The 20,469-nt window shown below is 58.2% G+C and overlaps 9 protein-coding genes and 1 non-coding gene across 10 annotated transcripts; 4 read left to right on the top strand and 6 right to left on the bottom strand.

The window, feature by feature from the left end:
- Positions 1-147: 147 nt before the first annotated feature.
- Positions 148-1,880, top strand: SCHCODRAFT_02567983 (Isochorismatase hydrolase). The gene is made up of 7 exons (XM_003036952.3): positions 148-261; positions 335-491; positions 584-738; positions 811-942; positions 1,018-1,033; positions 1,097-1,157; positions 1,217-1,880. The coding sequence occupies exons 1-7, from the start codon at positions 163-165 to the stop codon at positions 1,398-1,400; spliced, it is 804 nt and encodes a 267-aa protein (XP_003036998.1). The 5' UTR covers positions 148-162; the 3' UTR covers positions 1,401-1,880.
- Positions 1,495-3,249, bottom strand: SCHCODRAFT_02613591 (uncharacterized protein). The gene is made up of 3 exons (XM_003038305.3): positions 2,523-3,249; positions 2,255-2,466; positions 1,495-2,142 (listed from the first exon to the last, which is right to left on the bottom strand). The coding sequence occupies exons 1-3, from the start codon at positions 2,899-2,901 to the stop codon at positions 1,729-1,731; spliced, it is 1,005 nt and encodes a 334-aa protein (XP_003038351.1). The 5' UTR covers positions 2,902-3,249; the 3' UTR covers positions 1,495-1,728.
- Positions 3,250-3,399: 150 nt separating this feature from the next.
- On the bottom strand, positions 3,400-5,458 carry SCHCODRAFT_02613590 (Dor1-domain-containing protein). Its single transcript, XM_050344611.1, has 2 exons — positions 5,278-5,458; positions 3,400-5,227 (listed from the first exon to the last, which is right to left on the bottom strand). The coding sequence occupies exons 1-2, from the start codon at positions 5,285-5,287 to the stop codon at positions 3,444-3,446; spliced, it is 1,794 nt and encodes a 597-aa protein (XP_050202541.1). The 5' UTR covers positions 5,288-5,458; the 3' UTR covers positions 3,400-3,443.
- A 3,505-nt stretch (positions 5,459-8,963) lies between these two features.
- SCHCODRAFT_02177413 (uncharacterized protein) lies at positions 8,964-10,724 on the bottom strand. Its single transcript, XM_003038307.2, has 3 exons — positions 10,416-10,724; positions 9,161-10,366; positions 8,964-9,110 (listed from the first exon to the last, which is right to left on the bottom strand). Exons 1-3 carry the CDS (start codon positions 10,440-10,442, stop codon positions 9,075-9,077), a joined length of 1,269 nt encoding a protein of 422 aa, XP_003038353.1. The 5' UTR covers positions 10,443-10,724; the 3' UTR covers positions 8,964-9,074.
- SCHCODRAFT_02177412 (uncharacterized protein) lies at positions 10,725-11,335 on the top strand. Its single transcript, XM_050341981.1, has one exon. The coding sequence runs from the start codon at positions 11,007-11,009 to the stop codon at positions 11,214-11,216; it is 210 nt and encodes a 69-aa protein (XP_050202540.1). The 5' UTR covers positions 10,725-11,006; the 3' UTR covers positions 11,217-11,335.
- A 3,315-nt stretch (positions 11,336-14,650) lies between these two features.
- Positions 14,651-14,875, bottom strand: SCHCODRAFT_02663757 (uncharacterized protein; the record flags this gene model as incomplete). Its single annotated transcript, XM_050346527.1, has 1 exon — positions 14,651-14,875. One exon carries the CDS (start codon positions 14,873-14,875, stop codon positions 14,651-14,653), a length of 225 nt encoding a protein of 74 aa, XP_050202539.1.
- A 791-nt stretch (positions 14,876-15,666) lies between these two features.
- On the top strand, positions 15,667-16,480 carry SCHCODRAFT_02613577 (uncharacterized protein). Its single transcript, XM_050344610.1, has 4 exons — positions 15,667-15,719; positions 15,779-15,876; positions 16,000-16,174; positions 16,230-16,480. Exons 2-4 carry the CDS (start codon positions 15,856-15,858, stop codon positions 16,301-16,303), a joined length of 270 nt encoding a protein of 89 aa, XP_050202538.1. The 5' UTR covers positions 15,667-15,719; positions 15,779-15,855; the 3' UTR covers positions 16,304-16,480.
- Positions 16,481-16,625: 145 nt separating this feature from the next.
- On the top strand, positions 16,626-18,597 carry SCHCODRAFT_02697393 (WD40 repeat-like protein; the record flags this gene model as incomplete). Its single annotated transcript, XM_003036954.2, has 10 exons — positions 16,626-16,697; positions 16,762-16,775; positions 16,830-16,922; positions 16,981-17,373; positions 17,424-17,498; positions 17,548-17,626; positions 17,678-17,745; positions 17,795-17,915; positions 17,967-18,192; positions 18,245-18,597. The coding sequence occupies 10 exons, from the start codon at positions 16,626-16,628 to the stop codon at positions 18,595-18,597; spliced, it is 1,494 nt and encodes a 497-aa protein (XP_003037000.1).
- Positions 18,598-18,964: 367 nt separating this feature from the next.
- Positions 18,965-19,991, bottom strand: SCHCODRAFT_02531415 (NAD(P)-binding protein). Its single transcript, XM_003038308.2, has 4 exons — positions 19,895-19,991; positions 19,546-19,832; positions 19,285-19,492; positions 18,965-19,186 (listed from the first exon to the last, which is right to left on the bottom strand). Exons 1-4 carry the CDS (start codon positions 19,941-19,943, stop codon positions 18,972-18,974), a joined length of 759 nt encoding a protein of 252 aa, XP_003038354.2. The 5' UTR covers positions 19,944-19,991; the 3' UTR covers positions 18,965-18,971.
- Positions 19,992-20,350: 359 nt separating this feature from the next.
- Positions 20,351-20,444, bottom strand: SCHCODRAFT_t34. Its single transcript has one exon. It is a non-coding gene; the product is annotated as a tRNA-Trp (tRNA).
- Positions 20,445-20,469: the final 25 nt, after the last annotated feature.

The following is a 20,469-nucleotide window of genomic DNA, read 5'->3' as shown; positions in this document are numbered from 1 at the left end:
GCTCTGACCGCGGTCCCTCGCTCGAACTCTTATCTGGCATCTGAATTCTCATACCAAGCCTCTTTTTAATGGTCGGCATCTCCGAGGCCGACTAGGTCCCGCATATATAAGATGTGCAGAATGCTGTCTGGCCTCGCCCTTTGCACGCTATACGCATTGACCATGACCATGTTCACGACTGTGATGAAGCTGACCGCGTTGGCACTTGCTGCATCTAGCGCTTTCGCAGCCGCACTTCCGGAGGGTGTCCTCGGCGTGCCTGTAAGTGTTCCTTCCGATACGGCCTACGATGTTGTCCTGTCTTCCCCTCCTATCTCGCTCATAACCTGCCTAGTACGCAGGCATCAGCACAGCCAAGTACGCGCACCCCAACACCGCGCTCCTCATCGTCGACATCCAATACGACTTCATCAACGGCACTCTCAGTAACGACCGCGCGTATAGCATCCTGCCTAAGATCTACCAGCTGCTTGACGAGCACGAGTGGGGGAGTGAGTTGTCGTTCGCTCACATCGCTTGTTCTTCTCGCCCTGTCATGCTCGTTTTGTATATCGTCTGTCGTCTTGCTGAACTTCCTTTTCAGTGATCGCCACCTCCCAAGACTGGCACCCGCAGGACCACGTCTCCTTCGCCTCCAACCACCCGGGCCACGTGAAAGGCGACGTCGTCCAGATCCCCGTTCTCGCCAGCAGGTTCAACGAGACAGCGCGCCAGTCGCTGACCGCGGACCATTGTGTGGTATGTACCCTGATTTCCGCCTTCCGGTTCATCACCGAGGCACAAGCCTCCAAAATGACGCCCATCTCTCAGCCCGGCACTATCGGCGCCAACATCGAGGCCGGCGTGCAGACCCGCCTGAACACCCTCCTCGGCAAGACGCCCATCACGCAGATCCACAAGGCGCAGAACCCGCACGTCGACTCGTATTCTGCTTTTGCCGATGTGCGTGCTCCTTTTACCCATAGCCTCTTCCGTATCCGTGCACGAGTCTGAGGGCATACTAACCCGACTTTGCAGAATCAGTACTACGAGTGTGCGTCCCCCTGCACATCCCTTCTTTCACCAGACCGAGAGCTAACATCCTGGTCATTCTAAGTCACAACTCTCGCGCCCGAGATGCGGGCGCGCAACATCGAGCACGTCGTCGTCACAGGGCTGTGAGTTGTCACGGTTCGCTAACTGTTCACGAGCGCTGACACAATTCTATATTGTCCAGCGTTACCACCGCCTGCGTCTACGGCTCCAGCGTCGACGCGACCAAGCTCGGATTCGGGGTCACCGTCATTAGCGACGGCGTCGAGACCTCGACCGCCGAGGCGCAAGCGACCGCGCTCGAGGAGCTCGAGACGTGGTGGGGCGTCACCGTGGAAACCCTCGCCGACTTCGAGGCGAGCGAGTAGATGTTTGGGAGAGGTAGCAGAGATGCGTATGAGAATCATCTAGATGAAGAATCAGCTAGACGAAGAGTCTGCATATATAGAACACACGTCTCAATGAGATCCAAGAACGACCAACATCTCATTACGAGCGACAACAATACGGTTCTACAGTACAGAGAACAGCTATCCATCCATATACTACCAGTACACCTTGAATGCCACCGCGACCCCATATAACAGCGCGAAACTTAACCTGCTAGTATCAGTACACTACCGATAAAGCGCCGAGTCCGAGTATAACGTCCAACATATGTACAACCAATGCAGCCTTGACCACAGGGGAAGACATTCAATCCATGCGCGGCGACCCATGCCCCATCCGCGGTGACATCCGCGTCCTCGGGCTCGTCTTGTGCGCCTGCATCTCCTCATCATCCACATCCGCCTCGAACAACGTCTCTTCGAAATCCTCCGCTTCATCCCCGCCCCTCGCCTGACCTGGCGAATCCTCCGCCCCATGGCCCATCAAGTACCTCATCCCCGGCCGGCCGATCAGCACCCACTCGACGGCGATGACCAGCGCGAGCATGACGGCGATCGCCTGGAACGTGCCGCGCCAAGCGTCGCCGGGGCCCGCGGCGAGGGCGAGGACGTCGAGGATGAGGACGAAAGGGACGATGGGGTCGGGGCCGGTGGCGAGGGCGATGGTAAGGAAGATCATGGCGCTGATGGCGCGGGTGCTGGTGGTGGGAGCGCCGGTTCCCTAAGGAAGAGAAAGAGGTGTCAGTGTTTGTTTGCGCTTGTGAGGGGAAATGGAAAATAAGGGAGGGTGGGAAATGGGGAAAGGCAGAGGGGCAGGGGAAGGAGGAACTCACCCCGAGCGCGCCCCATGTCTTCCACATGTAGAGTACGGCGAGACCGGTAGAGCTCTTCGCGACGAGGTGCGTAAGAATGTGCTTGCGTGAGCGGAGGACGGGCATATTGAGCTGCGGCGTAAAGAGCGCATAGAGGTGGATGAAGACGGCAAGCGTGAGGATGGCCTCGCAGATCATGTAGTTCTGCTCGAGGAAGAAGGGCGTCCAGAGCGCTACGCGGGGTGAGCAAACCTCGCCCTGTCTCAAGCACACTATAAGCGCAACTCACCAGTCAGCGCGCTACACGCCGCATACGTGGGCATATACGCCACTTGCGCGGGGTCAGGCTCGATGGGCGGGGATAGCTCCCAGAGCTCTTGCAGGCTGTTTTCCAGCGCCTCATCGCCCTCCATGAGTCCCACCGTCTTCTCCTCGTCATCATCTTGCTGGTCCGCGCTGGGTCTCACGAAGAGCGGGAGTAACCACGCGATCTGCAGCGCGGTGCTTGCGAGGAAGAGCCCAGTGTCGGCGAAGGGGTGCGGCGCGTACTCCTCGTAGAACAGCGGCGTGTCTTGCTCGATGACGAGTCGGCGGGCCTGAGCGAGCGTCTGCACGATGAACCCCGCGCCGCCGAGGATGCGAGCGTACAGTAAGCGGTGTATAAACATGGTCGTCGGGTCGAGGGTTTCGCGCCACACAGCGAGGAAAGGAAAGAAAGTGGCGAGGAGAGAAAAGGAGAGTGCAGCCGAGAGACAGAGGCAAGGGAGAGTCAGGGAAATGAGAGACAGCGGAAGCCGCGGAGTAGTGACGGCCGAGACTGAGAGTATGAGCAAGATCGACGGATCGGTTCCTGACCACGGGTGCAACTCTCTTCGCTACCTAAAAAGGGGCAGGGCGGTGCTGACGACGACCCATGTGCCTCCGGTGCCCGTCCGCGAGAATAGCAACAGCAAACACAGAGTTGAGAGGAACAGAGGGCATTTCAGTTGGGAAGATAGAGAAGACAAATGACTGGCGGATGCAAATGTAAAACCTACCATATTGGGATAAAGTGCAGAAGACGATTGTAGGTCCAGCGTTGGAAATTCAGAGCTTTCGGACGATAGGCCCATCCTCCAAGGGTAGGCTCTATGGTTATCCCATGAGCAACACCCAACCATTCTTGACTCGCGCAAGGGCCCGTCATCACACAGCAGAGCTTAGAACTCATCTATTCAATCGGCGAACTGACCACAGACGCCGCTCGCCATGCCTCCCAGTCGCGCATAACATCCGCCAACTCCCCATCCAAGTCCCCCTCCCCCACCTTTCCCCCATACACGCCTTCCACGAGCGCCCGTCTGACGTACGGCACCAGCACGTCGAAGAACATCTCGCCTCCTCGCAGACTTGCGTCCCGCTCCTTGTGCCCTACGGCAGCGCCGACGTACCCCACTAGCGCACCGCCTGCCTCTGCAAGCGCGGCGTCGAGTGAAGATCGCAAGGCTGGTAGCACCTCGACGGGTGCGAGGAGGCGGAGGCCGTTCAACGCGGTCAGAAGGGCGTTGGCGAAAGTCGCCAATGGTGGGTATGCTGCCAGCGCCGATGGAGGGACATGTGCGGGCCCCGCTAGCATTTCTGCCGGACGAGGTGCTGGTGCTCCTGATGGTGCAAGCCATGTCGACGGCTGGTATCGTTGCGAGTCTAAGCTCGACCGCCCATCGAGACTGCCTCTCGCATCCAGACTCCTCCGTCCATCAAGGCTACTCCTCGTCGGTGCAGCCGGCGCCATCGAGGCCCTCGCCTTCACACACTCGCCCGCGAACGTCCTCGCCGCGCGTCCAAAGTCGCCCGTGACGGCTGAGCGCACAGCATCCGCGGCGAGCCCCGCCACGGCCGCCCGGAAATCGAGCCCGGAGCGCGCGAAGGCGGTCGCGCAGTATGTGAGTTGTGTGAGGACCGGCGGGAGCGCAGAGAGCGGGAGCTGCGGGAGGGCGACCCTCAACACCGGCAGCAGATGCGTCATCAGCGCGTTCGAGGCGTAAGCGGAGAGCTGGGCATGGACGATGGGCGCAGGATCCGACGCCGGAGCGGACGCGGCCGTCGTGGTCGACGTCGGGAGGAAGATACTGGTATACTGCGACACCACATCGTGCACGCCCTCTCTCCAGACATCGATATACTTGCGCACGCCGCGCGTCAAGTCCTCCCGCTCCCGCTCGCCCAGCGGCGCCGGCGCGCCCGCCAACCGCTGCACGTCCCGCGCCACCGGCTCCAGCGCTGCCCGCACGCACGCGTGCCGCCCGCTCAGAAATGCGAGTGCGAGCAGCTCCTCAGGATCCTCCGCATCCGCCGCGAACGCAGGCATGCGTCGGAGAAATGCGACGGCCTTGTACAGCGCGGGCAGCTTCCGTGCCGGCTCATGCAGCGTCGCGAGCAGCGCGCGCAGCATTTGCGCGATCGACGCGTGCACCTCCGCGAGCACGGAGCGCAGGATGGGGGGTGGCGGTGAAGCGGAGGAGGAAGACGAGGCAGCGGCGGCCTCGGCGTGCGCAGCGAGCTGGAGCGCCTCCGCGAAGAACCCGTTGCGCACGCAGGTATCAATGAGGAGCGGGATGTCAAGCAGATCGCGCAGCTTGTCGTGTTGCTCGAGCACGGCGCGTGCCTTATTGCGCTCGCGGACGACAGCGTCCGTCCGGGTGTGCCAGTTCGCAGCCGCGGCCTCGAGCGCGGGCAGGCTCGTATCGAGCAGGCCATCGAGTGCATTTGAAAAGGTGTCGAGGGAGGCGGAGAGGGATTTTGTGGTCGCGTGGAGGGCGAGGAAGGTGGGATAGGAGGTGTGGGTGAGGGAAGTGAGGCTGGATGTGAGGTGGTGGGCTTGAGTTTGGAGCGCGCCGGGCTCGGTGAGGAGGTTGTCGAGGGGGAGGGAGGTCAGATGAGTGAGATATGCTCGCTGCGCGGTCGAGAGGGGTTCCTTCGAGAGGAGATCAGGCAGGGATGCTGCCTCACTGAGATCTAAGGTGGTCTGTCAGCATCGTCACCGAATACTGGGCCGATACACGCGCCTACTTCCATCGCGGTCGTGTTATCTTGCTGCGCGTACCGATAAGTTCGCCAAGTCGCGTCGACAGATTAGAAGAAGCGCAGTTGCAGCGTGCCGCGTCCGACCGTGAAGAGGGCAGGACGCAACATTGATTGAACGCGTCTATCGTCCGGCCCGCGCAGTCCGCTCTGCGTGTGGTGCGCGTCTTGGGGAGTATATACAAGATGCGACGCGACACACCCTTTTTGGAAGTGCGACACCCCCTACGAAGAGCGACACGTGTCGCCGTTCGCGGTGCCGGTGTCGCATTGACACTTCTCGAGATGCGCGACACCTCGCCTTGGAACCTGCCTGAGCACCACAACAGGGGCAAACAAACCTGTTTTTCCTCCCGACCACCATCACGACGGCAAAGCCATGCTCAAGCCGCGCCCACCCACCGCCTATACCGTGAGTTAGGGGATTTGGCTCACTAGGTGGGCACAATCAAGAGATGGGCCAGCATCTTGTATAACAACAGGCAATGCCGCCGAGCGACCAGCGTAGCCACAACCACCTGCTCGTGCAGGCAGACCCGGTTCATACACATCCAATAACCCCATACCCTTACATCCTACTAGTCTACTACCTGCCCTAGTTTACTACTCGCTGCAAGGCCCAGTACTCCTAGCTAGGTGTTTAGAATACATGAACAACATTTTCATCTCCTTCAACAAATTGAAGCTTGTCCAACGTTCGATCGCTTACCACGTCCGCGGTGTGTAAAAGGCTCGTCACGTGCTCAGCTAAACTCGAAGGCCTACGAAGGTGCTTATAATGCACTTTAAAGCGCATTTCACAGTAAATATTCATGGTTGCTGGTGATAGAGTGCGTTAACGACGTTCTCAGAAAGTCAATGTCTACATAATCACTTGTCCTTACAATATTCGCTCGTAGTTCGACTTCAGAACGGAATTTGCCGAGTACCGGCACTTGCCGCAGATCCAATCGCGTGGCAAAAGCGGGGTGTCGCACATTTCCGCGAAGCGCGACACCCCCTACGAAGTGTGACACTTGGGCTGGAGGTGTCGTACTTCCAAAAAGGGTGTGTCGCGTCGCATCTCGTCACTCCTCCGTCTTGGGCCTCTTGGCTCGAGTATATACCAAGTGCGACACGACACTCCGTTTTCGGAAGGAAGTGCGACACCCCCCAGGAATCGCGACACGTGTCGCGATGGTGTCGCGCTTTCCGCGATGTGCGACACCTCGCCATGCGCCTGCATCAACACCACAACAGAAGCAAACAAACCCGTACTTGCTCTCAACCCCCATCATGGTCGCACCATTGAGCTCAACCCGCGCCGCAGAAAGTGCCGTTTTTGCAGTAGTGCACCGGACGTCGTTGAGTGCTATGGGTGAGTCTCATGTCATCTTTTGGACGAGTAATTAAAGCTAACATTCCGAGAGCAGCTGATACTGCCGAGTAAACGGGGTAGCCTGCTCACCCAAGCCTCCTGGTGGAGGCAGGTATGCGGTAGGTTCTCAGCTAATCATCCTAAACTCTTCCATACGCACCTCACTCCAGTTTGCACCATACTTCTTTCTAGGTATAGTGCATTTTATAGATAGTCACGTAGTTTACAAACATATCTAAAGATTTCCTGCAACAGTCAACCCAGCGCGATGTCGTGAGTGAGAAAGAACCAAAATTGAGACATATCGCTCGAATAGAACAGGTACTGAGGGCGGAGGCACGTGACACTTCCACGTCCAAGGTAGCACTATAGACCAAAGTTGAGGGATATGCGAGTGTTCTATGTCTAATATGAATAGTGATTACAGGCTACCCAGTTGATCCCGTAATATTGAGCTGGTTGTAGCTACTGACGGCGACATTTTTCGCCATTGTTCGACTGTCCTGCGGGACTTGCCGAGTACCGGCTTCGCCGGCCCTTCGGGCCGCGTGGCGGGCACGAGGTGTCGGACATTCTTTCCAAGTGCGACACCTCCAGCTTTAGTGTCGCCGTTCGTAGGGGGTGTCGCACTTCCGAAAACGGAGTGTCGTGTCGCACTTCGTCACTCCTCTCTTGGCTCCTCCCATAAAGAACTGCGTAGGAGACTTATCTATGGCCTACTCAACGAGACCTACTTTTGATGCTCTTGAAGTTCGTCAGTCCTTTCTCAAAGCCGTCATGTATCAAAAGTCGCCCACGGTATCGATCCCGCTCCGCCGATGTACTAGGCGCTCCGGTTCAACCTGCCCCTACGCTCTTCATTACGCCTATTGTCCTCTCGTTCCTCCTGTGCCGCACCTTACCATCTCCCGGAGTGAATCACTCCGACTGGCCTACAGGACACATCCTACCGAAGCCTCGATAGTAGCCACGCCAGATGACAAGATGCTTGTCCAAGCCGCGTACGAGTAATCTAAGGAGGATCCCTACCTCAAGGCCTACCGCGCCCTCCATCCCTATGCTTCGCCGTAAATGAATGAGCTACAAGTGCGACAGCCCACACGTATGCACGCTTTTAGAGAGGGTGATATTCTGCCTGGTGCTACGCCAGCGATGGCGCCTATGCGCCCCTCGGGATGCCTATAAGCGCACATCACACCCACTTTGATAGCAATTCCATCTACCAGGCCGCGCTACTCAGAGACGCCATGCGAACCAGGTCGTTTCTCCTCCCAGCTAATAGCCCGGCGGATCAGTACCGCCAAAGTCAGCTTCCTCGACACTGCCAAACTTGTACGTTCCGACTTCCATTTTCTACACCGACAGCATTCAAGTTTTCTACATTGTGAGCCCCGGCGCTGCTGTATAGAGTCCTCTCAAGGAGTGTAGGCGCCCCATGCGATGCTACGAGGTCGGGAGGCGCATATGCCGACCCGCCTAACGCGGAAGGGCGGGAGCACCGATGTGTTGAACATGTTGCAGGCGCCGTACGAGACGTGTCGCGCTGTATCGAGCTACAATAGCTGGCCTACGTATCCATACAGCATGCACGGTAGCTACAGTGTCTTCAAACCCGGGTTCCCACCTGCAACCTCACTGTTTGCATTCTCCGGCCAGCCAAATAAAGGTCACATGACCGTGTGAGGTTTACGGTTGAACTTCCTGTTGCGTCTATTTTCATCTTGAGTTGCAGGCACAGAGGGTGTTCGGGGTGCCCACCACTAATTGAAAGGTCTGCTAAGCTGATTGGCCAGAGTGTCTACCCTCGATCGAAAACCAGTCGCCGCGCCTCGTTAAAGCCCACGCCCGATATACCGCCCAATCACTTGCACGCCGAAGATACTTCGCAGTTCATGAGGGCCACGCCCCATGAAATGACTCTATTGTAAACCAAGTGCCTGACTAGTACACGAGTAGATGCGATGCGTATGCACGCGTAGGTGCGTTGCGTATGCAAGAATATGCTAGCTGTAGTGTGGATGGAGGAACAGGATGCAGATACGAGTCTGGGGATGAGATATATATACATATACGATAATTTGAGTGAGGATGCGTAGCTTGGAATGGACAGTCCGAAGATGCGAAGGGAGTACACGGCAGACCGTGAGTTATGTCTCTTGAAGAGCGAACGTAGTGTGAGCAATAATGTAGTGTATGGATCATGCTTCCGTAGAAAGCAGCGTGGATGCGGGTGGTGGTGGTACACGGGAAGACGGTTCCTTCCTTGGAATAGATAGGTCGTCAGGTCGTGTCGTGATAGTCGTAAGGGCCGCTCGTTGTTGGATCTGTAGTCCTCTTCTTGGGATCTTGAGAATGCGTAGCGTGGCGTGGTGCAGCGGAGAACGCGCGGCATAGCTTGACCATACGTAGCCAAAGGCGATTCTCCTAGCACGCGGCGATTTGAGCGAACATGTCGCTAGCCTGCAATGATGATCAGTCGCGTAGTTCAGAGCCATGAAGAAAAGACGTACCGCGCTCGCGCTGAAAACATTGGCCGTCAATGCCTTGAACTTGCGCACGTCGCTCGTAATGTTGTAGTCAACGCCATACATCGTGCACGCCACCCTCAACGGCGCCAGCTGCGGGTGCTTCACACCGTCAGGCGTCGACCTCAGCGTCAATGAGCGCAGCTTTCCGCCGTGCACCGCGCGCAGGACCGCGCCGAGGTTCGTTCCGTGCGACTGGCCGACCGCCAGGTGCTCCAGCGGCGAGGTCTCCCCGTACCAGAACGCCGGGGCGAGACACGCGCCTGCCACGGTCAGCGAGCGTAGAGCCGGGCAGCCGTCGCGGACGGCGCCGACAAGCTCGTGCTCGTGCAGGGCGGGCAGCGTGAGTGCCTCCAGCGTCGCACCTTGCGCCTCCAGCAGCCGCAGCGCTTCACCGTCCCACGCGCGAGCGATGTCGAGGGCACGCAAACGCGCGTCACGAAGGAGCCACTCGACGCACTCAGGCGCCAGTGGGCCCGTGCAGTTGATGCGCAGAGCCTCGAGGGCGGCGACACACTGCGGCGGGGCGCAGGCGGGGAGCGAGGGCGGGGTGCCGGCCAAGGAAAGCGCACGCGGGCCGCAGGGCCACGCCTCGAGGAGGTCAAACAGGACGGACTTGTCTGCGGACCAGTTGGCGAGGTGGAGCGAGGTGATCTGGGGCCCAGAGGCGAGGAGGGAGAGCGTCTCGGCGTCGAACATAGGGCTCTCGGCGGTGGCGCGCTCGACGGTCGTGTGAGCTTCGGTTGAGGGGCCAAAGAGCGCGAGGTGCACGGTCTCAAGGCGGGGGCAGCGGCTCACCACTTGGGCGAACGTATGTGGCGAGAGACCGTCGGGCTGATTGCGGTCCACGGTGGCTCGCAGAGTGCGGACTGCATCCGCGAGCGTCGGACGCACTGACAGCGTCGTTACGAAGGTCTCGGCGGTGTTGGCATCGCGCACGACAAAGTGACGGTAGAGGACGCTCTGAGCGGGTGCGCGCCAGGTGCGGCATACGAGAGCGCATGCGCGGAGGGTGGCCCGGTCCGGCTCGGTGGCGGGAGCGAGGGTAGCGAGTTCGAGGATGTCGAAGACGAGCTCAAGGGGCAAGTCGACGCGTCTGGACGTGGGCGTCGTAATAGGCGTTGTAGGGGACGTGCAGGCAGCGGGGACGAGAGCAATGTCTATGTCGTGCCTGGTGTGCTCGGGCACGCTCTACGAGGGAGTCAGCGCTGGATACAGCGACGATGAGCAGAACACGCACCGAGGAGTACAAATCGAAGAGACCCATCGCTGAGAGATGTCGGGACGGGGAGGGCGGCAAGGAGCCGGAGTGCAGACGGAGCCGTATTTATGTGGCATTGCAATTATGGAGATGACGGCCGGGAACAAAAGCAGAGTCGCTCACGAGCTGTGTTCCGCTGGTTCGGCTCGGCCACGCGCCGCCCGCTTTGCGTCCGTCGTCTCCGGATCCGGACGCCCCGCCTGCCTCGAGGGCGTGCACACCGCATCCATCGCACGCCCATTGTCTCTTTACTCTCCCCATTTCCCCGTCCGGCCGCAATATCTGCCCATCACCCCCGTCCCGTCTTCTTTGACTCCATCCAGGGCCCCTTAGTCACCCCATTCTCTCCTCGGGCGCAAGTGGTTCTTTGTGGCCCTCCGCCTGCGAAGAACGAATTTCGGCATCTTCTATCGTGGCCTCCGCGCAGGGCGGTAGCACCGTTGAGCCCCATCCTGGTCTCCTCCCAAATACGGTGGGCACTATGACAAAAGCACACGCTACCATCGATGTATCAAGTCGCATCTCAAGCGATACAGCTCGCAGTCATCAGCAGGCCATCTCTCGCCTTGGATGCCGGCCCTCCTTCGTATTACGGCGCTTGTTTCGACTTGCTCCCTTCAAGGTTTGATCCTCCCCAAGCGGCGCTCCCCTCCCCCATCGCGCGGTGCTGACTCACCGCACCTCCCTTCACGAGAGCGCCCCCTCGCCTCTCGCGCTTTGCAGCCCAATGACTCTCCTCCCGTGCCTTGCTTCCTCCCCTCCGTGCTGCGCCCGCGCTGAATCAGCCCCACGTGCCCTCCCGTCGGCTGCACCTGTTCGCCCGCCCCCGCCTCCCGCACTCTAGCGCCCCCGCCCGACGCCTCCGCCTGACAGACTTGCCGATACCGTCGCAACGTCCGCCTGCCACTGACGCTGACGGCGTCTAGCTCAGGGTGCGCCCATACACTCCCGTGCCACCAACATACACGAGCTCGGATGGCAGGCGAGCTCCGCGGAGGGTACGGCGGGCCCCTCGTCGCTAGAAGCGCACCGTCGACGTTTGCTTGCAAGGCTCGGTGCGAAATGCTCGGTACTTGCACCAATAAGAATCGGCGGGACTGGGGTGTGCTACTTCTCCCCGCTGACTAGCCAGAAGGCCTACCGACGTCCTTTTGCATGACTCCCTTCGCACAATACGACGGACTGCTTGACTCACGACGGACGCTCTATCGATCCCACGCGCATGCAATGAACCCATTCTTGGCCTTCGACGTACTCAGCTTCCTCGTGCTCTTACTTCCTTGACGCGTAATACAGCGAACTTCGCCTGAAGGCTCGCTCTGTGTATTACGACTATCAACACGACTGCGCGCGAGCACACGACCTCAATCAATGGTCTATCCTCGGTGTTCATTCAGCCGCCCCTTCGCCTTCTATCAAATGATCACCCAGTAAACTGCGCTCAATGGATGTCTGCCAGTCAACGAGCGCGTCAGTTTGTGTACACGGCTACTGGCAGCGATTCTCTCCCTCGTCGCATGATCCTGTATTGCTTCAGGCCTCTCTTCCATCTCAAGGCCGTGATCCATCTCAGGACCAGCTCAGCTCGCCCGGCCGCCCCGTCGACGAGATATCATATTACCGATGAATTCCATACCACCGACTCATCTTGGCTCGACGTTGACCTCATTGGCGGCACCGACGCCGTGTCGCCGTCCAGGGATTCCGAGGCTGTGCGTTGCTGCGTATTTGCTACCTCCGTCCTGCCGATCGCGCTGGCCCTGCGCGCGGCGTTCATCTCGTGCACATTTTCGACCCGACGCCCGGGCGTCGATCGTTGTGCCCTGCAACCTGCAAAAATTCCTTGACAAGGGCGCTGTGGCACGTCTTCAGCTTGTCACACCAATTCACCCTACCCTGAACTCGCGGGACGTATGTTTACCGGAAACCGTAGGACGTATCCCGCGTATACTGACAAGACATACCGAATATATTGACAAGACCCTGCATGCCCTGTTTCGGGCTCCCGGACGAGCTCGAACATTGTAATCTGTACGCCCACGAGACGACATCTGGCCATCAAGCATGCGTTTATTGCCGTCCCTTTGTCTTGCCTACTCATCATCTTTCCAGTGCTTCATTCCATCCTAAGAGTGCGTCATTCTTGCGTATGTATATTCCGTCTATCGTCCTTCCCATCGCTCGTACGTCTCATCTCTTGTCCATCCGCCATCCCATCCCATCGATGTCGGCCCCGCAAGCCACCTGAGCTCTCCACAAGAGGTCATCATAATCATCCCCATCGCTATCTTATTGTTTCCCAAACAAGCGACCTTGTTCGCCGCTTTTACGAGCGCGGCCTCGGACGCGTGCGTACGTCCTTGTCCCCGTCCTTCGCGTTAACTTCTCCCCGTTTCCCGGTGTCACTTCTCCCTCGATCGTTCTTGTCTACCCTCGATCCTACAAACTTCTCACCTCACGGCCACGTTGGTCTGCCCCCCGCCCACGCGCTTTGCATTATGCCGTCTTCCATGATTCATTGTCCTCCGTAATGCGTTCATTGTCCACGAGCCCCTGGTCCATTCAGCCCGCATACCGATATTAACATGCCGTGGTTCGATTCATTCAGCAGCGGCAACCCTCGGACGCCGTCGCGTGCTTTTCATTAGCGAGGCGCGGTCTCCGGAGGTGAGTCGTGGTCCGTTTCTGTCCGCCTCATTTGGCAGTGCACTGCCGCCGGGTGCGAGCCTGATTGGTGAGGTGACTCGACCGCTATATGTGAGTTATGTACGTTAGCAAGCCTAAAATTTCCGAGCACCTCAATCTTCCGACGTACTGCCTGACCTCCGCGGCCATGACGCACGCGCCGAGAGTGGGACAAGAACATTGCACCTGAGTATGGAAAACATGCGACCATGCGATCCGTCTGTACAATGTTGCCGTCTCCCCGTTCGTACGTGAGAGTAAGGGTCACGGTCTCCTTCGTCTGTGAAGACCTCATCCGATTACAGGGTGCTCCGCTAGTGATCATGCGTGCCCTCGCTTTTTTGGGCAAATTGCTGTGGGCTTGAGTAAGGCGCGTCTATAACCGCGGCACCCTCGACACTCGGGAGAAGGCTCAGGGTGTGCTCGTGCCAGGGCGTGCTCGTGCTTCCCCCGTTTTACCCCCGCCTGCGTGCTGCTGTGATCTTCTGTAGCACACTGGAGAGCCCCTCGAGCACGCAATAAAATACCTTACCGACTGCAGTGTGTACTGGAACTGCTTGCACCGCTGATTCTCCACCGAACAGGCGATCAAAAGCGCCACACGAGGGAGGCGTGGACCCATAAAGCGGAAGTAAAGTCTACCGGCTATCGCCGGAGCGGAGGCAAACTCAATCGGCTCCTCGGGACCCGCGCGTTACGGTTCGACTGTCACCGTCACGCCCGCCGGCAAAGGTTCCCACCACACGACGTTGGCATTGCGGACTGGCTGAGTGTTTCTCGACCACGAGAAAGAGCCATAGCACGGAGTGATGAATACTCTGCTATCGATCACGATCGTACAGACGATAGCTTCCCGGGTAAGAAAGCTCATCGGTTTATCCTTGGCCAACGGGGCGGACCGCTGCCGAGAGCTCACGGAGCGAGAGCTTTCATACCGACTACATACAGAGCAGACCACTGTATTTAAGAATCAGACAAGTAGGCTACTATCGCGTAAGTGTCCGCGTCCGCCCGCGACCGTCTCTGCAGAATCACGGGTCATCGAACGCGCTTGCTGTTCATCTCCTCATGACCCGCGAGCCTCCTATTACTGAGCCGGCGTGTGAGTGATTTACGCGGTCTCTTGAGGACACGCGTACTGCTAGACAACAGGAGGAGCAAGACACGAAAGAAGGGGTCGCCAATATCATAGATATGGAAATCTGTGCACTGAGCAGGTCGTGGTGTCGTAGAGGCGTGGTATTGTGGCGAAGGAGATACTGATCAAGGATACAGTGCGGTAAATCAGGAAGTACAGATACAGAGTGAGCAGCCCAATAATACATGATTCATACTACGGTTGTTGATATACGTCGCCAAAAAGGCAGAATGTCCGTCGTGTCATGTCCGAAAATCGTGAACCAGGGAAGGACGAAGATAACAGAAGCTGAAGATGGCGCCGACAATGTGGCGCTAATAGCGATGAGGCGAGGGTTGAGTAAACAGTGTCCGTGGGGAAGTACGGACCATGAGTAATGAATAAAGAAGGATTAAGCCTTCGACCCCTTATTACGCCCTCGCCACAATTTGGTCAGGGTCGAGGACGAGGAAGACGACCGCGCGCGTCCGTCAGACGGCGGCGACGACGACGACGTTGTCGCCGTCAACGCGGCGTACATATCGTGCGTCTCGCGCGGTGACTGATGGAAAAGGGTAAACGCGTTGGGCGATGTGGGCCCCGAGGGGAAGAGGCCTAACGAGGACGGGGAGGACATGGTGGCGAGGTCGCTGTGGTCGTAAAGAGGATGCTGAGTGATGGTCGTGAGGAAGGCGCTGGGGTGATACAGACAGTGTTGGTTTGTGGCGTGTAGAAGGGCGTCAAGTGTGTGCTTGTTTAGCGTGAGTTTGTGGCGAAGGCGGATGGGAAAGAATGGACAGGCGCTTGTGTTTGTTTGGGCGCGCGCGGGTATGCATTTTGACCGTCTACGAGAGCGTATAAGTAGGGAATCTCTTGACGGGACGACATTGCATGAGTCAGGGCGAGCAGTGAAGACGAGTAGCAAGGAGCTGTGGCAAGGACGTAAAGCAGTGTTATATACGAGCGGGCGGCTGTGTATAGTCAACGTGTTGCGTCGAGGTCAGAAAGGACGTCTCTCGTGTAGAGGCGCGCGGATGCGGGCGCGTCAACTTGTCAGGGCGGGGAGGCGGTGCATACTCAGTGGGCGAGCGGTAAAAATCAAGAGTCACCTCTAGCAATCAGCATGCATAGGCTTTTTTTTCAGGCAAGTATCGGCGTGCACCTCGAAGCAAGAGGGAGAGAACGACGAGCGGCGTCATCTCGTTCTTCGAAGGAACTTCCGCAACACTCAAAAGTAGAGTACAAAGATGAGATCTGGAGTGTCTTTTGCAAGACTTGAGTGAACCTAGAGCACCTGTCCTGATAAACAAGGTCGCCAAGAGCAGCGCAAAAGAGGAAGCTAAGATGGTGGTCGAGTTCACATTACCAGCGGCCCGGAATCTCGCCCTTCGGCACATCGGTCCGGGATTACTAAGCCAACCGACATTCTCCGGCAACGACGTCCGGCTTCACCTCCACGGCTCAACAAAATTACTCGTCTGGCAAGCGCCTACCCTTGTTGCTGCTTACTCTGACTCTGACGAGACTTCGTATTCATCAGCGTTACTGCAGGCATTGACGCCCAGTAATCATTCTTTTTGTCCCTTGAACTTGGCGGCGGTACCTACGCATAACATCATGGCTTCGAACACAGTCAACGTGAGTGGTCGGCCGCACTGTGGATAGCTGGGGTGCTCATGAACTCTCTCTGCGTGCTTGCCTACCTTTCTGAACATCTATCCTCTATCCCCCGTACGCCTCCCCGATCACGCTTTCCAATAGGTCGTGCGCTATACGGCACTATTCTCGGGCATCCTTTACGGCTGGTACCACAACCGGACCGTCCAGCGCGAGTTCAAGGAGCAGGAGGTCCAGCACGCTGTGCACAGGCGGGAACAGCTGGTTGAGCAGGCGAAGGCTGAGTGGAAGCGCCGCCAATCAGCAGGCAACGACGGCAGTGAGTTCCCCTGACGCGCTCTCGACCAACCGCGAGTCGCTAACCCATTCCCCAGTCGTAACGGACCCAGAAGACCCGCGGTTCGACCTCGAGAAGCTGTTTGCCAAGTGGGAGAAGGAGGCTGCATGATGGACCCCGCGCGCGGTACCCCCTTCGCCTACTCAGTGACTTTGCTGCACGCACATATCCCCACTGTAGACCAGCCTCAATATCCATATTACTTACAGGGACATCACCTCTCCTGTTTGAGCCTGTAAGGTGCTCGGAGTAGCGATAGACGAGGTATAGAGTCGCTGTGGCTGAGAATGCTTGATGCCCGTGAGAAAACCGGGCGCTTTGACGCGGTTCAACGTCCTCGACGCGTCGAGGCGCCTTGTCTTCGACCCCCACGATCTCGCGCTCCTGCGACTCCAGTTTCCTGTCGCTTGCTTGACTCTCTCTCTGTATCAGTATGCCTCGCCCCCAAGCTGAGGAAGTGGAGGATGATTTCGCCGCCGAGGAGGAGAACAAACTGATCAATGAGGTGCTTCATACCTGATCCCCTCGCCTCTGCCAACCTGACTGACGCGTCATATCTCCTACTATAGGAATACAAGACATGGTGCGTAGAACGACGCGTCAACGAAGTAAAGGAAACTCAATGACGGGCCTACAGGAAGAAAAACGCGCCCTACCTCTACGACGTCGTGATCACACACGCGCTCGACTGGCCCAGTCTCACCTGCCAATGGTTCCCCGACAAGGAATCGTGCGTCGTATCCATTCTTCTCTGACCCGCCACTCACCTTCCACTCCCTACCCACCAGCCAACCCTCCAAACCCTACGACACCCACCGCCTCCTCCTCGGCACCCACACCTCCGGCCAGGCGCAGGACTACCTCCAGATCGCCACCGTCCAGATCCCCAAGACCTCCGGCCCCTCCTCCGACAAGCTCGACCACTCGTCGTACGACGACGAGCGCGGCGAGCTCGGCGGGCACACGCTCCCGCCCGCCCCGCGCGTGAAGATCGTGCAGCGCATCAACCACGACGGGGAGGTCAACCGCGCGCGGTACATGCCGCAGAACGCGGACCTGATCGCGACGAAGGCGGTCAGTGGGGAGGTGTTTGTGTTCGATCGGACGAAGCACTCGAGCGATCCGGATAGGAGTGGGCAGTGTAAGCCGGATATCCGCTTGGTGGGGCAGAGGGGGGAAGGGTGAGTGTCTGCGAGAAGTTGACGCAGAATAACGTACTGATTCCATGCAGCTTTGGTCTGGCTTGGAGTCCCGTAAAGCAGGGTCACATCCTGAGTGCCTCGGAGGACATGACGGTGTGCCACTGGTGAGCACAGTGTGGCGCGAAACGCGTTTTCGATTAACACCAATCGTAGGGACATAAACGCATACGCAAAGAGCAACCCCTCCCTCGAGCCCACTACAGTATTCCGCGGACATACCTCGGTCGTCGGCGTGAGTGCCACAATAATGATACCCCTCTAGCCTGTCACTAACTGCTTACAGGATGTTGACTGGCATCCGACGAAAGAAAATGTTCTTGCCAGTGTTGGAGATGACAAGATGCTGATGATGTGCGCCTTTTTTGCGTTGATTCCCTGAGGCTTACTGACTCCCCGCCAGCTGGGACACTCGTGCATCCAAAGAGCCGAGCAACAAGATCCTGGCCCACGACAACGAAATTCTATCTGTTGCATTTAACCCGGCAGCAGAGCACCTCATCGTCACCGGCAGCGCTGACAAAGTTAGTCAGGTGTTTCCTCACTTTGTGATCAGCACCGACCTTGTTTTGTAGACCGCCGTCCTTCACGACTTGCGAGTACCAAACCGCAAGCTGCACATCTTCGAGTCGCACACGGACGAAGTTCTGCACGTCGCATGGTCGCCACACAACCCGACCATCTTCGCAAGCGCCTCGAGCGACCGGCGAATCAACATTTGGGACCTCTCACTTATTGGTGTTGAGCAGACGCCCGACGATCAGGAAGACGGCCCACCGGAGCTGCTCTTCATTCACGGAGGTAACCATCCCCGTCCTAAACCTTCGACCTCACCCGCTAACTCACCATCCAGGCCACACCGCGCGCCCGACCGACTTCTGCTGGGCGCCCGGCGCGGAGGAGAACTGGAACCTGTCGAGCACGTCCGAGGACAACATCGTCATGGTCTGGCAGCCAACGATGCGCGTGTGGGCCGGTGACGAGATCCGGGTGGACGAGAAGGAGCTGGAGGACGACGCGATGGAGGGCGTGGAGGCGAGCAGCGCGGCGGGCGGGTCGGGTGGCCCATCGAGTCATGCGGGAGCATCGGGAGCGGGCAAGCCGGGCGGCGCGCTGGGGCTGGAGATGGGACCTGCGGCGGGAGAGGGAGAGGCGAAGAGGGAGCAGAGCATGAGCAGCCGGAGTATGAGCTTGGGTGATGATTGAGGGGTGAGCTGGCTCTTGTAAGTGAATATACTATATGCGATCCACTGTTATGATTGCTCAATCTGTTTGCGCCAGGTGTAATCTAGGCATTGTTTCTCTTGCTCAAATGTGTGCGAAGCGTGCGTAAAGCAGTTTGTCGTCCTCTTGCCTGCGACTCGACTATCGCCACTTGGGTTGGAAGTCGTTGGGGGTGCCAAAAAACCTTGGCGCAGCGGTAGCGAATGTGGTTCTCCGACGCGGTCATGTGACGTTGCTGCCGCGCGCCCCACAGGACGTATCCGACTCCGGTTTCGACAACCAGGCTTCAAGATGGTAGATTCATTTACTCTTGACAGCCATTTTCTTCTCTTAACGAGAGCCCCATCCGCGCCACCTTACCACTGCCACTTTCCAAGGCCAGAATAGTCAACAAACTGCCCACCGTGCGTTTCCCTCGTCGCGACATCGATTTGCCCGACGACGCCCTTCGCGCTCTCCTCTGTGGAGATGGGAGGGAAGGCCTTCACGAGGGCGTCCATCCCGGGAACGAACTTCCACGCGGCCCGCGCCGCAGGCGTGTCCACGACGCCGGGGCTGATGGGGAAGACGACTGGAGGGTGGGTCAGTAGGGCGTGGGGGAGAGACTAGGCAGAGGGAGAGACTAGACAGGAAGAAAAATGTGTGGTGATCTTTTTGCCGTGCACTCACTCAAGTCAGGGAAATCGTGATGCAGCTTGCGCGCGACCCAGTTGAGCGCCGCCCTGGACGCGCCGTACGGGTACACCTGGACATCTATCTCTCCGGCGAGCGTGATGCTGCCGAGGCCGGTGGAGATGGCGACGAACTTGGGCGTCTTGCTCGCTTTCAGGAGCGAGTACGTCGACTGGAAGAGGACGAGGGGGCCGTTGACGTTGACCTGAGAGTGCGTGTCAGCCGAGCTCATTGAGTAGGTTGCGATGTTCAACTCACTTCGAAGTGCTTGACCATCTCTTCCTGTGGCACCTCGAGCGCGGGCGCGATACACTCGCTTATGCCCGCGTTCGCGATGACCACGTCCAGGCGCCCTGCCACCCGCTGAATCTCCTTCGCCGCCTCAAGGTTATTCTCCTTGTCCGCGGAGACGACCTTGATGACGCGAAAGCGGTCAGGGTGCGCTTTGGCCAGCGCTTGCAGGTCAGTCGCGCCGCTGGGGTTGCGCGCGCCGGCAAAGATGACGGTGTCGGGGCGCGAGGCGAGGAGGGTGACGATGGCGAAGCCTGGGATTGAGGCAACGGTCAGCTTGCTAGGAATAGCATGGTGAAGAGGGAAGTACACGTACCAATACCACGGTTGGCACCGGTGACGAGGTAGACTGTCGATTGAGACATTTGGGGCAAACTTGAAGTTCGAGGCGGTAGTCCAGTTGGATAATATCCTCCATCCACCGTCCACCCCTCTCTTATACTACCTTCCCCCATACTCTCTCCTCTCATCCAGCACTACGAAGAAGGTCGGAATCATTCCGAGAAAGTCGCACCGTGGGCAACGTCTTGGTCAGCCTGCCGAGTCGCAGAACCGAGTCGGTGCCCCCTGCCCTCCTTGGAAGAAGTAAAACATCGAGTTCAACACCTCGGTCGAACATTTCTATGGACAACGCAGTCTCAGTGGATCTTCTGTTTGTGCTATGGAGTTCCAAGGACCTTCTATCGAGAGCCTACAGCTGAAAATGACGATGAAGACGAGAAAAAAGAATATGTGGCCAGATCTTGCTTCAAACGAGAGACGAAAAAACAGATGAACCCTGCCCGGATTGAACGGACGACCTTGTGGAACCGAGTTCGCCTTCGGCGTCTCTGGAATCACACGCGCTACCGCTGCGCCAAGGGTTCTTATGTGGGTGTCTAGAGGCAATGT

The sequence above is a fragment of the Schizophyllum commune genome (assembly GCF_000143185.2).
Source record: "Schizophyllum commune H4-8 unplaced genomic scaffold SCHCOscaffold_2, whole genome shotgun sequence".
NCBI classification, from domain to species: Eukaryota; Fungi; Basidiomycota; class Agaricomycetes; order Agaricales; family Schizophyllaceae; genus Schizophyllum; species Schizophyllum commune.
The sequence above is the reverse complement of the archived record's forward strand: the minus strand, read 5'-3'. Positions and strand labels throughout refer to the sequence as shown.